Source organism: Hypanus sabinus, chromosome 3 (assembly GCF_030144855.1).
Source record: "Hypanus sabinus isolate sHypSab1 chromosome 3, sHypSab1.hap1, whole genome shotgun sequence".
NCBI classification, from domain to species: Eukaryota; Metazoa; Chordata; class Chondrichthyes; order Myliobatiformes; family Dasyatidae; genus Hypanus; species Hypanus sabinus.
This window is the reverse complement of record NC_082708.1, coordinates 5,214,252-5,237,703: the sequence shown is the minus strand read 5'-3', so window position 1 is coordinate 5,237,703 and position 23,452 is coordinate 5,214,252. Positions and strand designations below refer to the sequence as shown.

The following is a 23,452-nucleotide window of genomic DNA, read 5'->3' as shown; positions in this document are numbered from 1 at the left end:
TCCCCTGAAGCTGCTGAATTGTGAGTGTGAGTATGGTTCAACCCCCGATCCAGTGGATACCACAAGATTCCCAGAATTTACTAGAGAGCTGATGACTGTCCTAACCCCCTAAATCAGTAGCTAGTTTACTGCTTACCTCATGTTGCTATTTTACACCGACACCATAAAGAGGAAAACGTCACTTTTGTTACACAATTCCAGAATTTAGGTTACACTCAGTCCCTGCAAACCAATCAGCTGATACCCTAAACATGCAAAATGCTGGGAACCCATTTATTAGTTTTTTAAAAAATTCTCAACTTCCAGTCTGAAGGCAGATTGAATCTTTCGAAGAAACGAAACAGCATCCAGGCCTGCAATCTTGGAATTAGTCACCACAACAACCTGCATGCTCGGAGAGGCCATTCAGTCCCTCCAGACTGTTGGTCAGGAACAGGAGGAGGAGGAGGCCGCTGAGGATGTTAGACACAGAGCTGGCTTGCTGGCCCCACAAACACTGCACAGGCTTGGGGGGCTGTCCAGACCCACAGGTTGATCCACTCGGAGATGGGAGATGGCAAAGTCAGTGATGGAAATCTTCATGTCCTTTAGGAGAAAAGAAGGGGAGGGAGAGATAATAGGGCCAGCAAAGCCAGCCCTCTTGCTTCTCTTATCCAAATGGCAGGAGGTGAGTACTCCTTTCTCTTCCTCCGCCAGGGGCGTCCAACAACTTAACAAAACATTCTGATTGGTTCAAATCCATGGAATTGGTGTTTCAGGGAGATGGGGGAGTGGACAAGGGTTTAAAAACTCAGGAGAAGTAGCCACTTATTCCAGTCCTAGACTGTAGTTGATACCCTGTACCAGTCCGATGATCACAGGTTGCCAAGCAACCAAGTAACGCAACCAGTCCAGCAACTGGCCATACATAACATGAGGTCGCTCCCAGCTGAGGAAGGGAGGTGTTAAGGAAATTAGCAAGCAAGATTCAACAAAAAGGGGATACAGCTAACTTCCTGAATTTTAAAGTGCAAACAGCTGTAAAAATCAGTGATGCACATGAAATGGCTCATTCAATGTACAGTGTGGAACAGCTCATGGTTTCCATTGCAGGTGACTCTGAAATCTCAATGGAAACACAGAGATAAAATATATACACACAATTTCAAGCAATGGGCAAGAATTCACGATTCTGCTAAAGGCTATACGACCTAGGAGCAGAATTAAGCCATTCTGCTGTCATTCCATCATGGCTGATTTATTTTCCCTCTCAGCTCCATTCTCCAGTCTTCTCCCCATAACCCTTGACAACCTGACCAATCAAGAATCTATACCCAATGACTTGGCCTCCACAGTCACTATGGCAAAGAATTCCACAGGTTCACTACTCTCTAGCTAAGGAAATTCCTCCTCACCTTTGTTTTAAAGGGATGTCCTGAAGGCTTGTGCCCTCTTGTCCTAGACTCCCCCACCATAGGAAATATCCTCCACATCCACTCTATCCAGACCTTCCAATAATAAGAGGTTTCAATGAGAACCCTCCACATTCTTAACTCCAGTGAGTACATGCCCAGAACCATCAAATATTCCTCATATGTTAATTCTGGAATTGTCCTCATGAACCTCCTCCAATGTCACTGACACTACTACAGCTTGGGGGGGGGGGGGGGTTCCAGAGTTTGGAGTTCAATTCCAATGATGTCTGTAAGGGTGTTCTCCCCATGACCAAGTGGGTTTCCACTGGGTGCTCCGGTTTCCTCCCACATTCCAAAGATATACTGGTTAGTATGTTAATTGGTCATTGTAAATTGTCTTGTGAGCAGGCTAGAGTTAAATAGGTGGGTTGCTGGGCAGTGTGGCTCGGTGGGCCAGAAAGGCCTGTTTTCACACTGTATCTCTAAATAATAAAAAGTTTAGAAACGGTGTCATTAATATAGAAAACACTTAAGACAAAGGAGCAAAATTAGTCCATTCAACCCATTGAATCTCCCCTGCCCTGACTAATCAAGAGTTTATCAAATCTTCCTTTTAAATATACCCACTGACTTGGCCTCCATAGCCACTGGTGGCAATGTAAGTATTTTTACACAGAGAGTGGTGGGTGCATGGAATGTGCTGCCAGGGGTGTCCAAGAAGCTGAGCATTTAAGAAACTCTCAGATAGGCACGGAGATGAAAGTATAATGGAAGGTCACGTGGGAAGGAAGGGTTGGATTGATCTTGGATTAAGTTAAAAAGCCAGCACAACATTGTGGGCTGAAGGGTCTGTACTGTGCTGCACCATTCCACACTCAGTGGCCACTTTATTAGGTACCTCCTGTACTTACATGGAAACTGAGTGCACGCTTGTATCCCATCCATGTCAAAGTTTGATGTGCTGTGCATTCGGTGATGTTCTTCTGCACGCTACTGTTGTAATAAGTGAGTTACTGTCAGCTTGAACCAGTCTGGCCATTCCCCTCTGACCTCTCATTAACGAGGTGTTCACTCACAGAAATGCCACTCACTGGATGTTGTTTTTTGCATTTCACACCATTCTCTGTAAACTCTGCAAATTGTTGTGCATGAAAATCCCAGACCAGCAGCTTCTGAGACATTCACACCACCCTGTCTGGCACCAACAATTATTTCATGGTCAAAGTCACTTAGATCATATTTCCTCTCTATTCTGGTGTTTGGTCTGAACAACAACTGAACCTCTTCACCATGTCTGCATGCTTTTATGTATTGAGTTGCTGCCACATGACTGGCTAATTAGATATTTACATGAGCAAGCAGGATTGGACAATGGCACAGACATTCCGTGCAGGTCCACAGCGGAGTGGCCATTGTCAGAGTGGTGAGGCTTTGGCTCAACAGGCTTCGGCAAGAACAGGCAGCGGCAAGGTATGCTTTTTGCTTATTTCTTTTTCCTATTTAACTCTTGAAAGAATAGGAGGTATGTTTGCAGGGCCAGTGTTCTGTCCTGGGTGTCAGATGTGGGATTTCCAGATTTCCAGCCTCCCTGATGGCCACATCTGCACCAGATGTGCTGAGATGCAACTTCTTAGAGACCATGTTAGGGAACTGGAGCTGCTTGTGTTTAAGCCTGCTCAGGGGACGGCTATCTTAGATTGGGTGTTGTGTAATAATCCAGATTGTATTACGGAACTTAATGTAAAGGAACGCTTAGGAGGCAGTGCATAATAAGATTGAATTCACACTGCAATTTTCAGTCAAATGTATTAGTATTGCAATGGAATAAAGGGAATTACAGAGGCATGAGAGAGGAGCTTGCCCAGATGGATCGGAGGAGGATTATGGCAGGGATGACGGCAAAACAGAGATGGCTGAAGTTTCTGGGAATAGTTCACAAGGCACAGGATATATATGTCCAACAGAAGAAGTTGTTCTCTAATGGCAGGGCGAGGCAACTGTGGCTGACAAAGACTGCATAAAAGCCGAGGAAAGAGCATACGATGTAGAAAAAGTGAGCGGAAAATTGGATGATTGTGAAGTTTTTAAAATCCAACAAAAGGCAACTAAAATGCTGTAAGAAGGGAAAGATGAGAGCAGACTAGCCAATAATATAAAACTAAAAGTCTTTTCAGTTATAAAAAGAGTAAGAATTGATATTGGACCACTGGAAAATGTTGCTGGTGAGGTAGTAATGGGGGACAAAGAAATGACAGATTATCTTAACAAGGACTTTGCATCAATCTTCACTGTGGACCACACTAGCAGCATCCCAGAGGTCTGTGATGTCAGGGAGCAGGAGGAAGTGGCATTGCTATTACAAAGGAAGATGTGCTAGGCGAAATGTTAAGTCATCTGGACCAGATGGACCACAACCCACAGTCCTGTAAGAGTTTGCTGAAGAGATAGAAAATGCATTTGTTATGGTCTTTCCAGAATCACTTGATTCTGGCATGGTTCCAGAGACCTGAAAGTTGCAAATGTCATTCCTCTCTTTAAGAAGCGAGAAAGGAAAAAGAAAGGAAATTATAGGCCAGTTAGCCTAACCTCAGTGGTTGGGAAAGTGTTAAGAGTCCATTAGGAAGGAGTATTGTCAACAGTTTTGGGCCCCATATCTCAGAAAGTATCTGTTGTCATTGAAGAGAGTCCAGAGAAGGTTCACAAGGGTGATTTCAGGAAGGGCTTTAACATATGTGGAATGTTTGGCAACTTTGGGTCTGTACTCTCTGGAATTTAAAAGAATATGGGGGAGTGTCATTGAAACCTACGGAATGTACTAGGTAATATACTAGGAAAGGACTAGGTAAGGTTGATGTGGAGAGGATGTTTCCTATGGTGGGGGTGTCCAGAACTAGAGGGCACAGCCTCAAAATGAGGGGCGACCCTTCAGATCAGAGTTGAAAAGGAACTTTTTTAGCCAGAGAGCAGTGAATCTGTGGAATGCTCTGTTGCAGACAAGTGTGGAGGCCAAGAGCCTGGGTATATTTAAAGCAAAAATTGATAGCTTTCTGATTGGTCAGGGCATCAAAGATTTTGGTGAGAAGGCAAGTGTATGGGGTTGAATGGGATCTGGGGTCAACTATGCCGAAATGGTGGAACAGACTCGATGGGCTAAATGGCCCAATTCTGCTTGCCTTATGGTGTACAGGTGTACTTAATAAACATCCATTGAGTGTATGCCCTGTGTTAAAAGATCAGCACAACACTGTGAGCCGCAGCAACACCAGATTAGTGAGGCTCATTGCTGCAAAACTTTGTTTGCAGTGTCTGGTCAGTCTCTTCCAACTAAAGGGAAATTGTAATTAAAAATGTCCTTCTTGTTTGTTCTTTGTTCCTGTTTATTAGATGAAAAAAGAAGTTTCAGCTTCATTTTCGGTCTAAAATGTTAGCTCTTGTTTCAGTTCATAGATTCTTTACTTTGGCTGTGCAGTGAGACTGTCTTTTGGCCAGGAAGCCTTATTCCTCTATTGAATCAGGAAGGTTTAGTGGGCTTGTATGTGGGCATTATATTCCACAAACTGTGCACCTTCACATGAATATTGCATGTGATTTTCAGGAACGAGATGCTAGAAAGAGAGAAGCATTTACTGGAAATTTCTGTCCTGTTCTGAGAAGCACACACGAAACTGCTTTGTAATGGCAAGTCTCACGAATGAGGCATTTGGGCATGACTAAAGCACTGGGAACAGGGGAAATTGCAGCAAGCTTTTCAGTAAGGCTGAGTGATAACTGCTGGGATACAGAGATAGGGAATTAACCTTCTACCCACCTTTCCTCAGTCCAGCCAAGGAATCATTGACCAGAATGCTGTACCCTAGGCTCACCACCGTTGAAATTTGTGAAGATTCAGCATATCATCTAAAACTTTTAATAAACTTCTATAGATGTGTAGTGGAGAGTATACTGATTGGTTGCAGCACAGCCTGATAGAGAAATGCCACTGCCGTTGAATGGTAAAGCCTCCAAAAAACAGTGGAAACAGCCCAGTCCATCAAAGGTAACTCTCTCCCCAGCACTGAGCACATGTTCACAGAACACTGTCACAAGAAAACAGCATCCATCATCAAAGACCACCGGCATCCAGGCCAGGCTCACTTCTCGCTGCTGCTGTCAGGAAGAAGGTACGGGAGCCTCAGGACTTGCACCACCAGGTTCAGGAAGTTATTACTCCTCAACCATCAGGCTCATGGACTAAAGGAGATAACTTCACTCACCCCAAAAATGAACTGTTTTCACACAACCTACGGACTCTTTCAAGGGCTCTTCATCTCTTGTTCTCGATATTTGTTTCTTATTTATTTATTATTATTAATTTGCTTGCAGTAAAATTAAAGTTAAAAAAAAACTGCAGATACTGTAAATCTAAAATGTTGTTTCTTTGTGTTTACTGTGAATGTCCAAAGAAAATGAATCTCAGGGTTGTACATGGTGACATATATGTGTTTTGATAAGTGAACCAAGCAGATGACCAAACATGTCCTTCTTCCGCCAGGCTCTGGTGCTGTTAATTGTTGGAAGGGAGAGGAGGGTGGGAGAAAGAGGAAGGGTTTGTGGACTTGGACTGGGTCCATGATCAAAATGGCCCTTTATCTCTTCCACATAAAGCTGATGTCATGAGATCGTGGGCAGAGTTGAGATAAAGAGATCCTCTGTTGCATCCTATCTGGACTGACCATCAACCACTTGCTCACACTAATCTAACATTAACACAAAAGATTCTGCATGCTGGAAAGCCAGAGCAACACACACAAAACACTGGAGGAACTCAGCAGGTCAGGCAGCATCTATGGGGGGGGGGGGGGGGAAGAATAAACAATCGATATTTTGGCCCAAGACTGGAAAGGAAGACGACAAAGCACACTGTTGGTGGTCACCAGCTCTCATCCTCGCTGGTCTTTGTCCATGGCTCTTGCCAAACTGCTATCTGTTCATGGGGGCCACTGGCCTTTGGCCGTGTAGTGGATGCCTAGACTCTGGCCTAAATTTCAACTCCTCCACATCCCTATCCTTAAACTTAATCTAACCCCTAACTCCTGATCTGGTTCCCATAATCCCCAAGTATTGCCTAGTTCTGGTCATCCCATTATAGGAAGGATGTCGAGGCTTTGGAGAAGGTGCCAAAGAGGTTTACCAGGATGCAGTGTAGATTAGAGGGTATGTGTTATAACAAAAGGGTGGACAAACTGGGGTTGCTTTCTCTGGAGCATCAGAGGCTAAAAGGAGATCTGATAGATCTTTACATGATTATGAGAGACATAGACAGAGTAGACAGACTATATTTTTTCTCGGGTTAAAACATTCAAAAGTAGAAGGCATGCATTAAAGGCGAGAGGAGGCAATTTCAAAGGAGATGTGAGGGGCAAGTTTTTTTTTACACAGAGTAGTGGGTGCCTGGAATGGTGGTGGTAAAGACAGATACATTAGGGACTTTTAAGAAACATTTAGAAAGGCAAATGAATTTGAGGAAAATTGAAGGATATGGACATCGTATAGGCAGAGAAGATTGGTTTAGTTGGCCATTTGATTACTAATTTATTTGGTTTGGCACGACATTGCGGGCTGTGAGTGTATATGCTGTATTGGCCTGTCTTCTAAAATGGTCCCTTGTAACAACCATGTCTGAGCCAAGACCATGATGGACATTGCAGCCCAGCACCACTTTGACTACATTGGATGTAACTTCCACCCATTACTTAAGCTGTGTGCTTTGTACAGAAACAGGTCCTTCAGCCCATCTAGTCTGTGCTGAACTTTTAATTGGTATAGTTTCATTGACCTGCATCTGGACAATGACCCACCATGCCTTGCCCATCCATGTACCCATCCAAACTGCTCTTAAATGTTGAAATGGTGACCCCACACCATCACTTCCACTGGCAGCTTGTTCCACCCTCCCACCACCCTCTGAGCGAAGAATTTCCCCTCACGTTCCCTTAAACATTTCACTTTTAACCCCTAACCACTAGTTCCAGTCTCAGCCACCCTCAGTGGAAAAAAGCCTGCTTGTATTTACCCTTTCTATAAGAGCATAAGACATAGAAGCGTAATAATGTTATTTGGGCCTTCGAGTTCTCTCTGCCATTTCATCATGGTTGATCCATTTCCCTCTTACCCCCATTACCCTTCCTTCTCCTCGTAACCTTTGGCTCTCTTATTAATCAAGAACCTATCAAATTTCGCTTTAAATATGGTCAATGACTTGCCTCCACCATTGTCTGTGGCAATGAATTCCACAGATTTACTACATTCTGGCTAAAGAAATTCCTCCTCATCCATGCTGTAAATGAGTGTCCTTCAATTCTGAGGCTGTGCCCTCTGGTCCTAGACTATAGGAAACATCTTCTTCATATTCGCTCTATCTGGGGCTTTCCATATGTAATGCCCTGGTTCACATCTTTACTGTTAAACTGTGGGTATTTCATTTAGCAGCTCAGTAAGATCGGTCTGTCCTGCTCTCGGCCTGTTTGGGTTACTGTTGAAGATGAGGGATGATGTGGAATGTGTGCCATCCAAATAGTAGGAGGTTTTCTTGGTGAGGGACAATAAGGTTGGTCTTGGTTTTTTTTCCGAGAGGATATGAAGAGAGATGCTGGGGAGAACCGGTCATAGCACATGGTCCGGTGGGAGACCTGTTTGTTTGAGATGGACTGCGAGCAATGTCCGGAAGGTGGTGTGGGCTTTCATGTTGACCAAGGGCCCAGCGCGTGAGTGACCGAGAAGTTCAAGATGAGCTCCAATTTGAGACACATTAGACTGTTTAATTAGAATGGGCCCTTTTCTTTTTGTTATTCTTTACTAACCCTTTAGTTAAGATTCGTAAATATAATTCCTTTAATTGAATGCAGTTTACCGTCTGTTATTTCATGGCATTAATTTGTAACAGGGTAGTGAATATCCACACAAACTGGGGTTTGGGATGGGATCAAGAGTGTCTCAATCTCACAAGTTTGGTGGGGTTGGATGATGTCTTCCCTAGGCTTACACAGCCAAAGAGACCAGGCTGTTTCATTCTGGGGGATCGTCCAGGATCGATTTCATTGCATGCTGAGTGATTGCCACACAGTGGGTTGTGTGTTTAAGTCTGTGTTCAGCTATTGTTCGATACGTGGTTATGGATGCTGCAGAGGTGGAATGGAGGCTTGATCAAATGGCAGGCAAAAAGTTTGTTCTAGTTCAAACTAGCACTGGTATAATGGCAGAACTGTTTGGTACTATTGGGGACCCGGGGAATGGGGGTTGTGGGCTGTCCATACTTTCCGGGTGGAGGGAAGTGTAGGCAAGTGTGTCAAATCAGAAGTTGAGTTTCCTGTAGTTGGGGGTGTAGACTTTAAAGACAAGTTGCTCTAGTTTCTGTGGAGTGAGTGGAAGGTCTAATGAGTCCTCCAGCAAGGGCTGACCATTCTGAGTTGGTACATTAACCCTTTCATTCCCAGAATAATTCTCATGAACCTCCTCTTAGCTCTGTCCAGTGCCAGAACCCTGTCTTAAATAAGAGGCCTGAAACTGCTCACAATACTCCAAGTGAAGCCTCATCAACCTCAGCATTACATCCATGCTTCTATATTCTAGTCCTCTTGAAATGAACGCTAACATTGTATTTGTCTTCCTCACCACGACTCAACCTGCAAATTAACCTTTAGGGAATCCTGCACAAGGACTCCCAAGTCCCTTTGCATTTCAATTTTTGAATTTTCTCCCCACTTAGAAAATAATCTTTTTCCAAAATTCATGACCATACACTTCCCAACACTGATTTCCATCTGCCACCTCTTTGCCCATTCTCCTAATTTAAGTCCTTCTGCAGCCCTTCTGCTTCCTCAATACTACCTGCCCCTTCACCTATCTTCGTATCATCCGCAAACTAGGCCACAAAGCCGTCAATTCCATTGTCCAAATTGCTGATGTACAATGTAAAAAGCAGTCCCAACACGGACCCTTGTGGAACACTAGTCAGAAAAAGATCCCTTTATTCCCTCTCTTTTCCTCCTGTCAGTCGTCCAAAGCTCTATCAATGCTCTCATCTTTCCTGTAATACCCTGGGCTCTTATCTTGTTTAGCAACCTCATGTGCAGCACCCTTTCAAAGGCTATCTATACTCCGTCATAATTCTGTACACCTCTATCAAATTTCCCCTCATTCTCCTACACTTTGGGGAATGAAGTCCTAACCTATTCAACATTTCCCTATAACTCAAGTTGTCAAGTCCTGGCAACATGCCTGTAAATTTTCTCTACATAAGAGTTGTAATTTCAGCACCATCTGAAAGCTCTTTCCCCTGACCACATTCCTATGTGTTGGTAGGGATAATATGATTTTTAAGCAGGTATTTGTGAAATCCTTGAATCTTTGACTATTCACTTGGTTATCACTTCATTAGCGATGAAATTACTCTGAGATGGTGATGTTACTGCTTACACAGCCATCCTGACTGAAGGATCAACAGAGGAAAGGATGAAGTTTCAAGTTCCTGAGTGTCAATATTTCTGAAGATGTATTTTGGGCCCAATGTATTGATACATTTGCAGTGGCTATATTCATTTGGAGCTTGGGGAGTCTTGGTTTGTTTCTCACAAGTTTCTACAGATGTACCATGGAGCACATCCTAACTGGGTGCATCATTGTTTGGTGTGGGGATGCAACTGCACAGGATTGGAATAAAGTTGCAAATTCAGCTCCATCCCACTGTCAAGGACATCTTTAAAACGTGATGCCTCAAAAGGGCATCATTAAGGACCCCCATTACTCAAAACATGCCCTCTTTTCATTGCTACTGTCAAGGAGGTACAGGAGTGTGATGACACACACTCAACATTTTAGCAGCAGCTTCTTCTCCTCCATCCTCAGGTTTATGTACAGACAAGGAACTACTCATGATTTTTTTTTAACTTTTTGATATAATACATAGTTTTTTGAATTATAATTTATTGCATTGTACTGCTGCTGCAAAACAAACTTCAGTTCTGATGAAGAGTCTCGGCCCAAAACATCACCGCTTATTCCCATCCATAGATGCTGCCTGACCTGCTAAGTTTCTCCAGCACATTGTTTCACTTTAGACTTCCAGCATCTGCAGTACCTCTCGTATCTAAAATTTCATTACACATGCCAAAGATATTAAATCTGATTCTGATAAATCAGATATTTGAGTAGGTTTTTGAAACGTGTCTGAGGGAACCATACTGTACTGCTTTATAGGACATAGAACAGTTCAGCCCATAATGTTGAGCCACCTTTTAACCTACTCTAAGGCAAATCTATCCCTTCTCTCCCGTATAGCCCTCCATTGTTCTTTCATCCACGTGCCTAAAACTCTCTTAAATGCCCCTAAAGTAGTTGGGCAGCACAGTAGCATAATGCCATTATAACACCCAAAACCCAGATTCAATTCCCGCTCCTGTCTGTAAGGAGCTTGCCCATTCTCCCCGTGACCGCCTGCTTCCTCTGGGTGCTCCGGTTTCCTCCCACAGTCCAAAGACGCACCAGTTAGTTGGTTAATTGGTCACATGGGTGTAATTGGGCATTGTGGGCTCGTTACCTTGTTACTCCAAAGCTTCAACCTCCTTCCTGTAATGAAGCGAACAGAACCAAATACAATATTCCAGATGCAGCCAAACCAGAGATTTAGAGTTTTATAGGGCTGCGGCTCTCCAAGAGAGAATATTTCTATGGACACCACAGTGGTGTAGTGGTTAGCATGACACCATTACATCTTCTAGCTTTCCAGAGTTTGGAATTCAATTCCGACGCCATCCGTACGGAGTTTGTATGTCCTAACAGTAAACCGTGCAAGTTTCTTCTGGATTCCCCAGTTACCTCCCACAGTCCAAAGTCGTACCGGCTAGTAGTTTAAATGGTCATTGCAAATTGTCATGAGATTAGGCTAGTGGTTAAATAGGTGTGTTGCTGGGTGATTGGGCCGGAAGGCACGCTCCTCTGCTAAATAAAACAAACAATGTGCAGCAAAATATTTCTGAGTTACACCTGTTAACTACTTCTCGCTGTGTTGTGGAAGGATACGGGTTACTGAACATCCTCTTCAGATCCACCTTCTCTTTACAGTATGGACATGTCTGCTTCTTTCCCACAATGCACCAGCCTCGGATGCAGAACTCGTGGAATCTGCAGAAGTGAGGTTAAGGAGAACAGAGCCGGGACTGCAGATCGCAGGTCAGTAAATGGTGTAAAATGATCAAGAGTGAGTTTGCACTTTTACATGCGACACAAAGACAAAACCATTTCATATTAAAGACACTGAGAGACTCTTGAGACAACACCACGGCAGTCACTTGGCATCATTAAGTTAGTTTAACTACGGCCATAGTCCTAAACCACTAATTTAGAAAAAAGTTCAAATCCTATCATGGCTGGAGGAGAATGCAAATTCAAGTAATGTTCCTGTGCTGTACTGTTCTATGTTCCATAGCTACCAAAAAAAAAGGCTCATCACTGTAAACTGTGGTGATGACCTTTTGGGAAAGAAACTGCTGATTAATACCATACTAATGTGGCTAGCTCAGCTGAGAATCACCTCAACTCATGCCAATGAGCCAGAAACCATAGGAAAACATGCAATAAACCATGAAAACATTACAAGCCACTGTGTTGTGCTGAACCTTCACTCTACGTGAAGATCAATCTAACTTCTCTTTTCTTGAAGCTCAAACCAAGTTACAGTTATCTGACTGTACATATATACAACTAAATGAAACAATATTGCTCCAGACCATGGTATACTCACAAAGCAGATATCACATAGCACATAAAACAAACATTACCACAAAATAAGTTAATGTACATAATTCAAAAATTTGCCTCACCACTCATACAATTTCAATCTTACATCCCAACTGTATACTCTCTATTCTAATTTATGAAGGTCAATGCGCAAAAAGCTCTCTTTATGACCCTATCCTTCTGTAATGCCACTTTCAAGGAATTATTGATCAGTATTCTCAGACCCTTCTAATTCTGGGAATTGTGTTATAAATGCATCTTATTATTTGTTAATTTACTAGTGGTAATACAACTGGTCCCCGAGTTACAAATGTCCGATTTACAGACAGCTCGTACTTACGAACCGAGGAAGGAGAACACTGTCCGCCATTTTAAGACGGATCGCGACGCCGTCTGCCATTTTAAATCATTGCCGTTGACACTGTGTTGAATGTATAACATTGTATTTGGCTTAAAGTTTTCTTAGCAAAATTCACCCTGACCCCGCCCCCCCTTTTCCAGTCGGCTGGTGGCACAGAGATCAGTGCCGGGCTCGAGACAGACCGCTCTCGAGTGCGCCGGGTTGATGTCGATCCAGTGACTCCCGTACCATCCGTGCCAGCTCACAACTCAACCTTGTAAAACAAAAAGCACCGCCACTTCCAGTTTAAATTCCCACGCGGAATATTGTGGAGGCTCAAATACAGTACCCAAACCCAGCACAGCCCCCATTTGTCCCATTTAACCTGTTTCAGTGCGGTGCAGTTTAGGGCCTGGGGATTTCAGAGCGGTGGTCCTTAGAACCCAGTGGAGCTCGGAAGCCAGCACAGCTGGGGACCCGCTGCCCACAGTGTTTCTGTTCCATTGATGGGAAGTGATCGCGATTGAAAATAAAGTGGAAATAATAAAGCATTTGGAAAGAGGTGAAATGCCATCGGTCATTGAAAAAGCGTTAGGCTACAGTCGGTCAACGATGGGAACAATTTTAAAGGATAAAAGATAAAGTCAGAATAATGGAGCATGTGAAAGGCCCTGCCCCGATGAAAGCTACAATTATTACTAAACAATGCAGTGGTTTAATTATTGGAATACACGTGTTTCTTAAGTGTTTTATATAGAAAGGTAAAATATACTCTATATAGTAAGACAAATGTTTGACTAACTGACACTAAATAATACCGGATGTACTTGTTCTGACTTACATATAAATCCGACTTAAAGACGGACTCAGGAACGGAACTCGTACATAACCCGGGGACTGCCTGTATTATTTTATGTGCTGTATGTGTGAGTACATCTTATCCTGTTGTGCACCTTGGTCTGAGTAATGTCTTGTTTGGCAGTATACACACTTAGAGTCAAATGACACTAGACTGAAGTTGAAGGGAAGGGTTAGATTGATTGTGGTGTTGGTTCAAGTGTGGGCCGAAGGTCCCGTACTGTGCTGTGTTCTGTGTTCAGGATGTCGAAGCTGATAATGATCAACCTGTCACTGACTCCATTCAAATTTCAAAGCCCTACTTCAGATTGATCCTTTTCTTTTTCTGTTACTAATCTCAGCTTTATAATGTAATGATCACTATTACCTTTTTTATTTTCCCATGTTGACGGAAGGAAGATTATTCCATTATTTCTGCAGTGCTCTAGTGGACTTCGAACTTATTTGTGGTTGACCTCTCACATCTCCCTCTCTTGCTGTTTTTCTTTCAGGGACCTTCACAGACCCATGGTACCAATACGCTCAACATCCTGTCCTCCTCGGAAAACAGCCGCCCCAGCTCAGCGCCTTTCAGCTGATGCTTCCCTCGGTGACAGAGCTGGTGAAGTGGGACTGGTTGACCAGCCCCAACAGCAACTTGGAGGAAATCAACCATTGCTCAGACAAGAAGCTACCCGACGTTAGGCTCCTCAAGCCCAGGATCATTAAATCAATGCCCCAGAACCTGTACAGATATCTGCATAAGACAGTGACCACCTACCAGTTGAGTCCCAAGGTCCTGGAGAAGTGGAGACAGATCCTTCAGGACCAACACAAGGAGAAGACTCCCTCCAAGGGTACCCTACCCTCAAAGGAGGAAGTATCACATATGTCCCTTATTATTTGTTAGTATATTTGTGGAAATATTATTTTATGTGTTATGTGTATGAAGATATGTATATGTACTGCATTGTGCAGCTTGGTCCAGAGGAATGTTGTTTCATGTGGTGGTATACATGTGTACATCTGAATGACAATAAACTGATCTTGAACTTGTTCACTGTAATTCTGAGAACCTGTGCCATCACAGTCACTACAATCACTATGGGTCAAAGAACCTATTCTCATGCAATATTTCAATGTTAAAATCCAACTTACTATCACTGACATGATGTGAAATGTATTTCTGTTGTTCTATGTAATTAGCCAGGAAGTTACACTGATGCAATACTCTGTAACTATCAGTACTGCCGACCAACTGGCGGGAGTGTCCAAGGACATCTTCAACCTCTCACTGCTGCAGTCGGAGGTTCCCACCTGCTTCAAAAGGGTGACAATCACACCATTGCCCAAGAGAAAAGGGTGAGCTGCCTCATTAACTATGGTCCAGTTGCATTTACATCCACTGTGATGAAATGCTTTGTAGGTTGGTTAACTCCTGCTGAAGAATGGACCTGGGTCCACTTTGCCTACCTCCACAACAGGTCTACAGCAGAAGCAATCTCACTGGTTCTCTACTCAACCTTGGAGCACTGACAACAGAAATTCCTTCGTCAGGCTGCTGCTCATTGGTTACAGCTCCACATTCAACAGAAAAGCTCCAAACTCCGGCCCTCCGTAACTGGATTCCATAACTCTGTAACCTCTTCAATGAGAGACCACAGTCAGTACAAATTGGTGATAACATCTCCTCCTCACTGACAGTCAACACAGACACACCTCAATAACGTGTGCTAGGCCCATTGCTTTACAGTCATGATTGTGTGGTTGGGCAGAGCTCAAACCTCACTGGTAAATTTACCGATGACACCAATGTTGTTGGCAGAATCTCAGATAACAACAAGGAGACATGAACGAGTGAGATAGATTGGCTCGTTGAGTGGTGTTGCAACAACAACCTTGCACTCAATGTCAGTAAAACTAAGGAACCGATTGTGGATTTCAGGAAGGATAAGGTGAGGGAACACACAGCAGACCCCATCGATGAATCAGCAGTGAAAAGCGTGAGCATCTTCAAGCTCCTGGGTGTCAACATCTCTGAAGATCTATCCTGGATTCAGCATCTTGAAGCAATTAAAGAAGGCACGGCAGCAGCTATACTTCATTAGGACTCTGAGGAGATTTGGTATGTCACCAAAAACTCTAGCAAATTTCTACAGATGTGCTGTGGAGAGTATTCTGACTGGTTGCATCACCTTCTGATGTGGAGGTACCAATGCACAGGACTGAAACAAACTGCAGAAAGTTGTAAACTCAGCCAGCTCCATTATGCTCCTGTCTCCTTTGTATTGAGGTTGAGAGTGAACATCGCCATATGCCTGTCCTGGTCAACCACGTTGACGTCACCGCCAGGAAAGCTCACAAACACCTTTAGTTTCTCAAGAGGCTATCAGTCGACTGATTTTTATCAAAGCACCATAGAAAGCATCGAATCTGGGTGTATAGACACAAGAGATTCTGCAGATGCTGGAAATCTTGAACAATACACACGAACTCCTGGAGGAACTCAGCAGGTTAGGCAGCATCTATGGAAATGAATTAACAGTGGACTTTTTGGGCTGAGACCCTTCGTCAAGACTATCTGAGTGCACAACAGTTCAGTAAGACAACTGCTCTGCACGTCACTGCAAGAAACTGCAAAGATGTGGACACAGCTCAGCACATCAAGGAAACCAGCCACCCCTCCATGGACTCTGTCTACACTTCTCACTGCCTCAGTAAAGCAGCCAGCATGATCAAAGACCCCGCTCACCCTGGAAATTATCTTTCTTCCCGTCGGATAGAACTTGCAAAAGTCTGAAATCACATACCACCAGGCTCAAGGCCAGCTTCAATCCCACTATTTGATGGCTCCCTAGTTCAATCAGATGGACTCCTGAACTCACAATCTACGTTGTTATGATTTTACAATTGTCTACCTGCACTACACTTTCTCTGTAGCTGTTAGGCTTCATTCTGCATTGTTATTGTTTTACCTAGTTCTACCTCAAAGCACTGTGTAATGATCTCATCTGTATGAAGAGAATGCAAGACAAGTTTTTCGCTGTATCTTGGTACACGTGACAATAATAAACATTCCAATTCATGTCATATGTCAGTGATAATAAAGCTGATTATGATTCTCTTAAAAGTGACCACAAACCCAAGGTTCAATATCAAGGCAAAATAATGGTAGTTTAGTGGTTAGCGCAATGCTTTACAATTGGGGATTAATTCCCCCACTGCCTGTAGGGTGGATGTACTGTATGATTATATTTATGATTATATGATTAGTGATTATATTTTTTTATTCTTTTTACAACTAACTATACTTAGAAATATGGTTTTTATTATAGCTCTCCTTGTCAATGTGTGGGTTTCCTCTGGGTGCTCGTTTCCTCCCATGTAGCAAAGAATATATTTGATTACTTGTTAATTTACTTATGGTAATATTATTTTATGTGTTGTGTGTGAGTTATACACACAGGTCTGGAGGAATGTTGTAAAAAAAATAAACTAGCCTTAAATTACTGAGCAACATACTAAAAATGCTGGAGGAACTCAGCAGTTCAGGCTGGTGAAGGGTCTCAGTTGTTTATTTCCTTCCATAGATGCTGTCCGACCTGCTGAGTTCCTCCAGCATTTTGTGTGAGTAACCTCTGGACTTTCAACATTTGAAGAACCTCCGGTGTTCATGTCACCTGCAGCTCTTTTTACCCATGGAACAGTACTGCATTCCTGTTACAGTGCAAATGTTACGAATGTGCCGCAACTCTGAGGGGCCGAAGGGTACAAAGTCACCCCCTCCTTTTTGAGAATCGCAAGATCGCTATTAATTCGGGTCTGGGACCCAGGAAATGAGAGAGAGACACGCAGAATCCACAAGGTTTGGAATGTGTCCTGGCCTCAGCGAAACAAAGCCACTGATAATGGCCATTGTCTCTTGGAGACGGAATTGTGTATTGAGTACTGTACTATTCATTGAAGCCCCTCAGGGGACGACCAGAGCGGGCTGGTTGAGGGATTGCATCATCCCAACCTGATTGACATCTGAGACCCCGTGAGTAAGGATAAAAGAGGGTCTGGGGAACAACCCCTTTAGACGCACCAGGAGAAACGCTAGAAATCCCGTGACAGCGTTTAATAGCGACAGCTGGTGGGGGCTCGTGTGCGTCCTTCCCTTGCCTGGGATTGGCGGGCTCGCCACGGAAGAATGGCTTAGCTAAAGGAGAGGCCACAAGTGAACGGCCACACCAACGAGACTCCGACTGATCAAAATCATAAAAGGAATCGGCAAGCTTTTCTCCCAAAACTCTCTCTCTCTCCAAACCCAGCGGTCCCCAAAGGCTGCAGCCTGCATGAACTGAGTGAACTTTATATTTCCATATAAATACATAGACAATACATTATCCCCTAGACAACGATAGAGCTTATTTCTTATTATTATTGTACCCGCACTTTTAGAGTTAGTATTGACGACGTATATTATCTGTATATTTGCATTGATATTATTTTTGTGTATTTTTACTAATAAATACTGTTAAAAATAGTATCATCAGACTTCCACGGACCTCTCTATCTTTGCTGGTAAGTGACCCAGTTACAGGGTTCGTAACACAAAGAAAGACAGACATTACTACTTTGTGGAGCGTCAGACTCGGACCCTGTGCTGACTCACTCCGGAAGGATACACATGATTACAGGAGAGCTTGTAGGTGTTCTCTATGATGCCTTCCTCGTTGACATCCACAAAGATTTTTTGTCCACAGACTGCACAGATCTCATTGGAGAGGTGCTTGGTCGGCATCCCTGATGCGTTGTAGTACTGTAAGGCAGGAAGAACAAAAAACACTTCTAAACCAGCTGTACTTCATTCTTAATCTTAAACCAAAACTAACAAGCAAGTGTCAGGAGACCTTTATGTATGGAAGAAAGAATCTGCATTGATATAGTGGTTGGGGTAAAGTGTTACAGCGGCAGTGATCAGGGTTTAATTCCCGCTCCAGTAAAGAGTTCATTAGTTCCGCCTGTGACCACATAGGTTTTCTCTGGCTTTCTATCACATTTCAATGACGTACATGTTAGAGTTAGTAAGTTTTGGGCATGCTATGTTGGTACTGGAAGCGTAGTGACTCTTGCTTGCTGCCCTCAGAACATCCTGTTTCGATCATTGAAGCAATTAACACATTTCATTCAAGTTTTGATGTAGATACAACAAAAAGCTAATCTCTTAATGTAACAAATATTCCAAGACATCTCATAGTAACAATAATTAAATGAAATTTGACAGTGAGATGAACTGGGAAATTTGGGGCTTGAGCAAAGCTAGCTCAAAAAGAGAGAGTGATATTGAAAGAGACAGAACAACTGAACTACATCGCCACTTCCAAAATCATCTCTCCGTCCTGTCAATATCCCGTAACACTTGGCCAAAGTTTAAAACGGTTCTCGTAGGTAGCTATGGGACACTGATGTGATGCAGAGCTGAGATGAGAAGTGGCAGATGAAGATCAACCCAGAAGAGTGAAATGATTCACTTTGGAAGGTCAAATTTGAAGGCAGAGTACAAGGTTAAAAGAAGGATTCTTAGTCCCCCTACACTCCAAAGACACTCAGCAACATTCCCTCTGATTTATTTTGCAGCTGCGCAGACCAACCATTGCCCTGAACAGGAAAATCTTACCTGGTCTGAAAACTGCCCGGCACATTATGTAAAAGAAAATTTCAGCTGAGTGGTAACAAAGGCTATGTGCGTGGGAGCATTTCAATCACCGTGCGGCCGTGAACCCGCGCAGCTCACAGGGAATGGGTTAGGGTTAGTAAGTTGTGGCATCTATGCTTTCATCAGAAACATAGCAACACCTGCGGGCTGCCACCAACACATCCTCAGACATGATTCACTGATGCAAACAATGTATTGTGTACACAGTGTGTGCTTCAATGTACCTTTAACAAATAAATGAGCTGTATGGATGGCATGCAAAACAGGTATTCACTGTAGCTTGGTACATGTGACAATAATAAACCAATTTACCAAGAATGTTTATTATTTATTTTGAGATACAGTATGTTAATAGGCCCTTCTGGCTCAATGACCCCACACTACTGAATTACACCCACATGACCAATTAACCGTACCTGTATGTCTTTAGAGTATGGGAGGAAACCCATGTGGTCACGGGGAGAACATACAAACTCCTTACAGATAACATCTTAATGATAGACAATTACACTGATTGGCAATGAATGATCATTGGAATCAGAATCATTTATTTATTGATACAATGTGGAATAGGCACTTCTGTTCCTTTGAGCCGAGCTGCCTTGCAATCCCGCGATTTAATCCTAATCTAGTCATGGGACAATTTACAATGACCAATTAACTTATCGACCGGTATATCTTTAGACAATGGGAGGAAACTGGCACACCTGGAGGAAACCCATTCAGTCACTGGCAATATGTCATCTACTGCTGTGTGCGCACACATCTTTTGCTACCAGTACACAAAAGAATTTAAACTGCACACAAAAGATTGTCACCCTCTACCTCGTTGGCATGTTAAGTATATTTCATAATCGTACATAATCACATTTCCTTGTCCGGTTTTGAAAATGTGGAGACTGTAATGATTGGTCTACAGATTTTAGAAATGATTTAGAACAGATTTGTGCTGTTTTTATTGAAGAAAGTATTCAGTGAGCACATGTTGTTGTCACTGGGCAAAAAATTGCATAACACAAGATTTTTGTGCACACAGGTAATTACAAATTAGAGGGAATATTGGTCCCAGGGAGAACATACAAACTCCTTACAGGCAGTGGTGGGAATTGATCCCCGTCACTGGTACTGGAAAACGTTGTGCTAACCACTATGCTACCATGCCACTGGCATATGTTGTGAAGTTTGTTATTTTGTGGCAGCACTATATTGCAATACATATTAATAAAAAACTATTAATTATCATAAGTATATAAAATAAATTAAATAAGCAGCGCAAAGAGAGAGCAAAAAGTTGTTAGCAGCACACACAAAATGCTGGTGGAACGCAGCAGGCCAGGCAGCATCTATAGGGAGAAGTCCTGTCGACGTTTCGGGCTGAGACCCTTCATCAGGACTAACTTAAAGAAAAGATAGTAAGAGATTTGAAAGTGGGAGGGGGAGGGAGAGATCCGAAATGATAGGAGAAGACAGGAGGGGGAGGGATGAAGCTAAGAGCTGGAAAGTTGATTGGCAAAAGGGACACAGAGTGGGAAAAGGGGGAGGATCATGGGACAGGACGCCTAGGGAGAAAGAAAGGGGGAAGGGAGCACCAAAGGAAGATGGAGAGCAGGCAAGGAGTGATTGTGAGAGGGACAGAGAGAGAAAGAAAGGGGCTTTACTTCCTCCACCATCAACTCCACACTCAAATGCATCTCTCCCATTTCATGCACATCTGCTCTCACCCCATCCTCCCGCCACCCCACTAGAGATAGGGTTCCCCTTGTCCTCACCTACCACCCCACCAGCCTCCAGGTCCAACATATAATTCTCCGTAACTTCCGCCGCCTCCAATGTGATCCCACTACCAAACACATCTTTCCCTCCCCCACTTCTGCTCTCCACAGTGATCACTCCCTACGCAACTCTCTTGTCCATTCATCCCCACCATCCTCTCCCATCGATCTCCCTCCCGGCACTTATCCTTGTAAGCGGAACAAGTGCTACACCTGCCCTTACACTTCCTCCCTCACCATCATTCAGGGCCCCAGACAGTCCTGCCAGGTGAAGTGACACTTCACCTGTGAGTCGGTTGGTGTGGTATACTGCATCCAGTGCAGCCTTTTATATATTGGTGAGACACGGCGCAGACTGGGAGACCGTTTCAATGAACACCTACGCTTGGTCTGCCAGAGAAAGCAGGATCTCCCAAAGGCCACATATTTTAATTTCACATCCCATTCCCATTCTGATATATCTATCCATGGCCTCCTCTCCTGTCAAAGTGAAGCCACACTCAGGTTGGAGGAACACCATCTTATATTCCGTCTGGGTAGCCTCCAACCTGATGGCATGAACACTGACTTCTCTAACTTCTGTTAATGTCCCCCTCCCCTTCTTACCCCATCCCTTGTTTACTTATCTATTTCCCCCACCCTTTCTTTCCTCTGTCCCTCTTACAATCACTCCTTGCCTGCTCTCCATCTTCCTCTGGTGCTCCCCTCCCCCTTTCTTTTTCTCTAGGTCTCCCGTCCCCTTCTCCCGCTCTGTGTCCCTTTTGCCAATCAACTTTCCCGCTCTTACTTTCATCCCTCCCCCTCCTGTCTTCTCCTATCATTTTGGATCTCCCCTCTCCCCCTCCCAATTTCAAATCTCTTACTATCTCTTCTTTCAGTTAGTCCTGACGAAGGGTCTTGGCCCGAAACGTTGACAGCACTTCTCCCTATAGATGCTGCCTGGCCTGCTGCATTCCACCAGTATTTTGTATGCATTGCTTGAATTTCCAGCATCTGCAGATTTCCTCGTGTTTGCATTTAAAAAAAAATAGTTAGCGCTGACTTGGATGACGTGAAGTGTTGTTTAGCTCGGGGCAGAAAGAGACACAGAGTAGTGTTTGTGCAGTGCAAACATGTCTACACATCAGGCTGAGCTTGTCCAGATCTCACTACAACTAGACCAGGCATGGGCAAACTATGGCCTGGGGGCCATATGTGGCCCGTTAAGCTTTTTAATCCGGCCCGCAGAACTTGATGAAATTATATTAATAAATCTTGTTAACGTTTTTTCCCCACAATTCTGGCGTTTTCCCAATAGATGACGCACTCTATATACATTTGTGGCGACCCATTTCCTGGCACATCCGAACCGGCTCACAATTAGTCAGCGTTCCGGCTAAGGGAGATAGCCTGGGGGGATTTGCGAGCACAGAGCTTTGGAGCCTCTGCGCCACGGGGGGGCAGGTTGAGGGAGGCTTAAAAGTGAGGCTGGGGATTTCGAATAAAGTTTTTTTCTTCGACTGCAGTTACCGACTCTGTGTCGTAATTTTAGCGCTGCGTGCAGCACACCGCTACACATTGACCTTTGTTGAGGTGCAGCGTATTACTCCACATTTGCGCTTTACTCTTTGTTCGGCTCGACCCATTTGTGTGAACAGGCGTTCAGCGTCATGAACATCAACAAAGCCAGTCACAGATCCAAGTTAACTGACCAACACCTCAGATCCATCCTGAGAATCGCCACAACAAAACTAAATCCAGACTTTGATGCACTGGCTAAAAAGGGAGACGAACAACACTGTTCCCACTGAAATTAAAAATAAGTTTCTTCGTTGTGTTATGTAAAAAATGCATTTGAAAATATTTTTTTCAATAAGCCTTACATGTTACATGTAATTTCTGTTAAGTGATGGACATGAGTAGTGCGCAGGTGCACGTACGTTCTCAAAATAAAAAATGCGCTCCAGATCAAATAATGCGCTCCACTTACTGGCGCGCTGTCACTGTTCTGTCCTTGTGCGGGTCGTTGTTGAGTTTTGGCACAGGGGACAATTGAATAAGGAGGAGCAGGACAAGTAGACCTGCATCTCCTACCGTTTTTGAAATAAAGACAGGCAGGAGGAGAGTGATGATGATAATATCTTGAAGGATAACAGAATTTTCAGTGCTTTAAAATAATAACTATTACTACTAAAAAAAGCTGTATTTTATTCATTTAATTTTCAGTGTTTTAAAAGTCATTTCAATAAATAGCTAAATACCATGGGACTTCAAAGACAGATATTTTGTTGTAATGCATTTGTTCATTTTCAATTGAAATTAAAGCACATGTTTTCTACATATCCCATGATATTTTATTTTCTCTTATGAGGTGTATTACCAAAACACTCCGTCCATCTGCTCCTGGTCCAGCCCCCCTTTCAAATTTTAGAACCCTTTGTGGCCCACAAGTCAAAAAGTAAAGACAGTGCTTTACTTTCTGAAAACAAACACTGTAAATGTGGCAAGCTGAAAGGAGAACAGAAAGTGTGGTGAACACTCAGCAGTTAAGTATGTGGTTTCGAGGTTGTGTGCAGTATTGTTATTGTTCTTGTTTAATTTTCTTGCCCTGTATGTGTAGCTATTCAGTGAATTTTCTTTTAGTACAGCTGATTCG

The 23,452-nt window shown here is 43.4% G+C and overlaps 1 protein-coding gene across 4 annotated transcripts in view; it reads right to left on the bottom strand.

Moving 5' to 3' along the window:
- Positions 1–259: 259 nt before the first annotated feature.
- Positions 260–23,452, bottom strand: part of LOC132390999 (E3 ubiquitin ligase RNF121) — a 103,408-nt gene continuing 80,215 nt past the window's right edge. For all 4 annotated transcript variants that reach the window (XM_059963591.1, XM_059963592.1, XM_059963594.1 and 1 more), the window contains 3 exons: positions 18,015–18,148; positions 11,451–11,552; positions 260–928 (listed from right to left, as the gene is read on the bottom strand). In XM_059963591.1, coding sequence (XP_059819574.1) covers positions 808–928; positions 11,451–11,552; positions 18,015–18,148 — 357 coding nt within the window. In that variant the 3' untranslated portion in view covers positions 260–807. The remainder of the gene's footprint in view (positions 929–11,450; positions 11,553–18,014; positions 18,149–23,452) is intronic.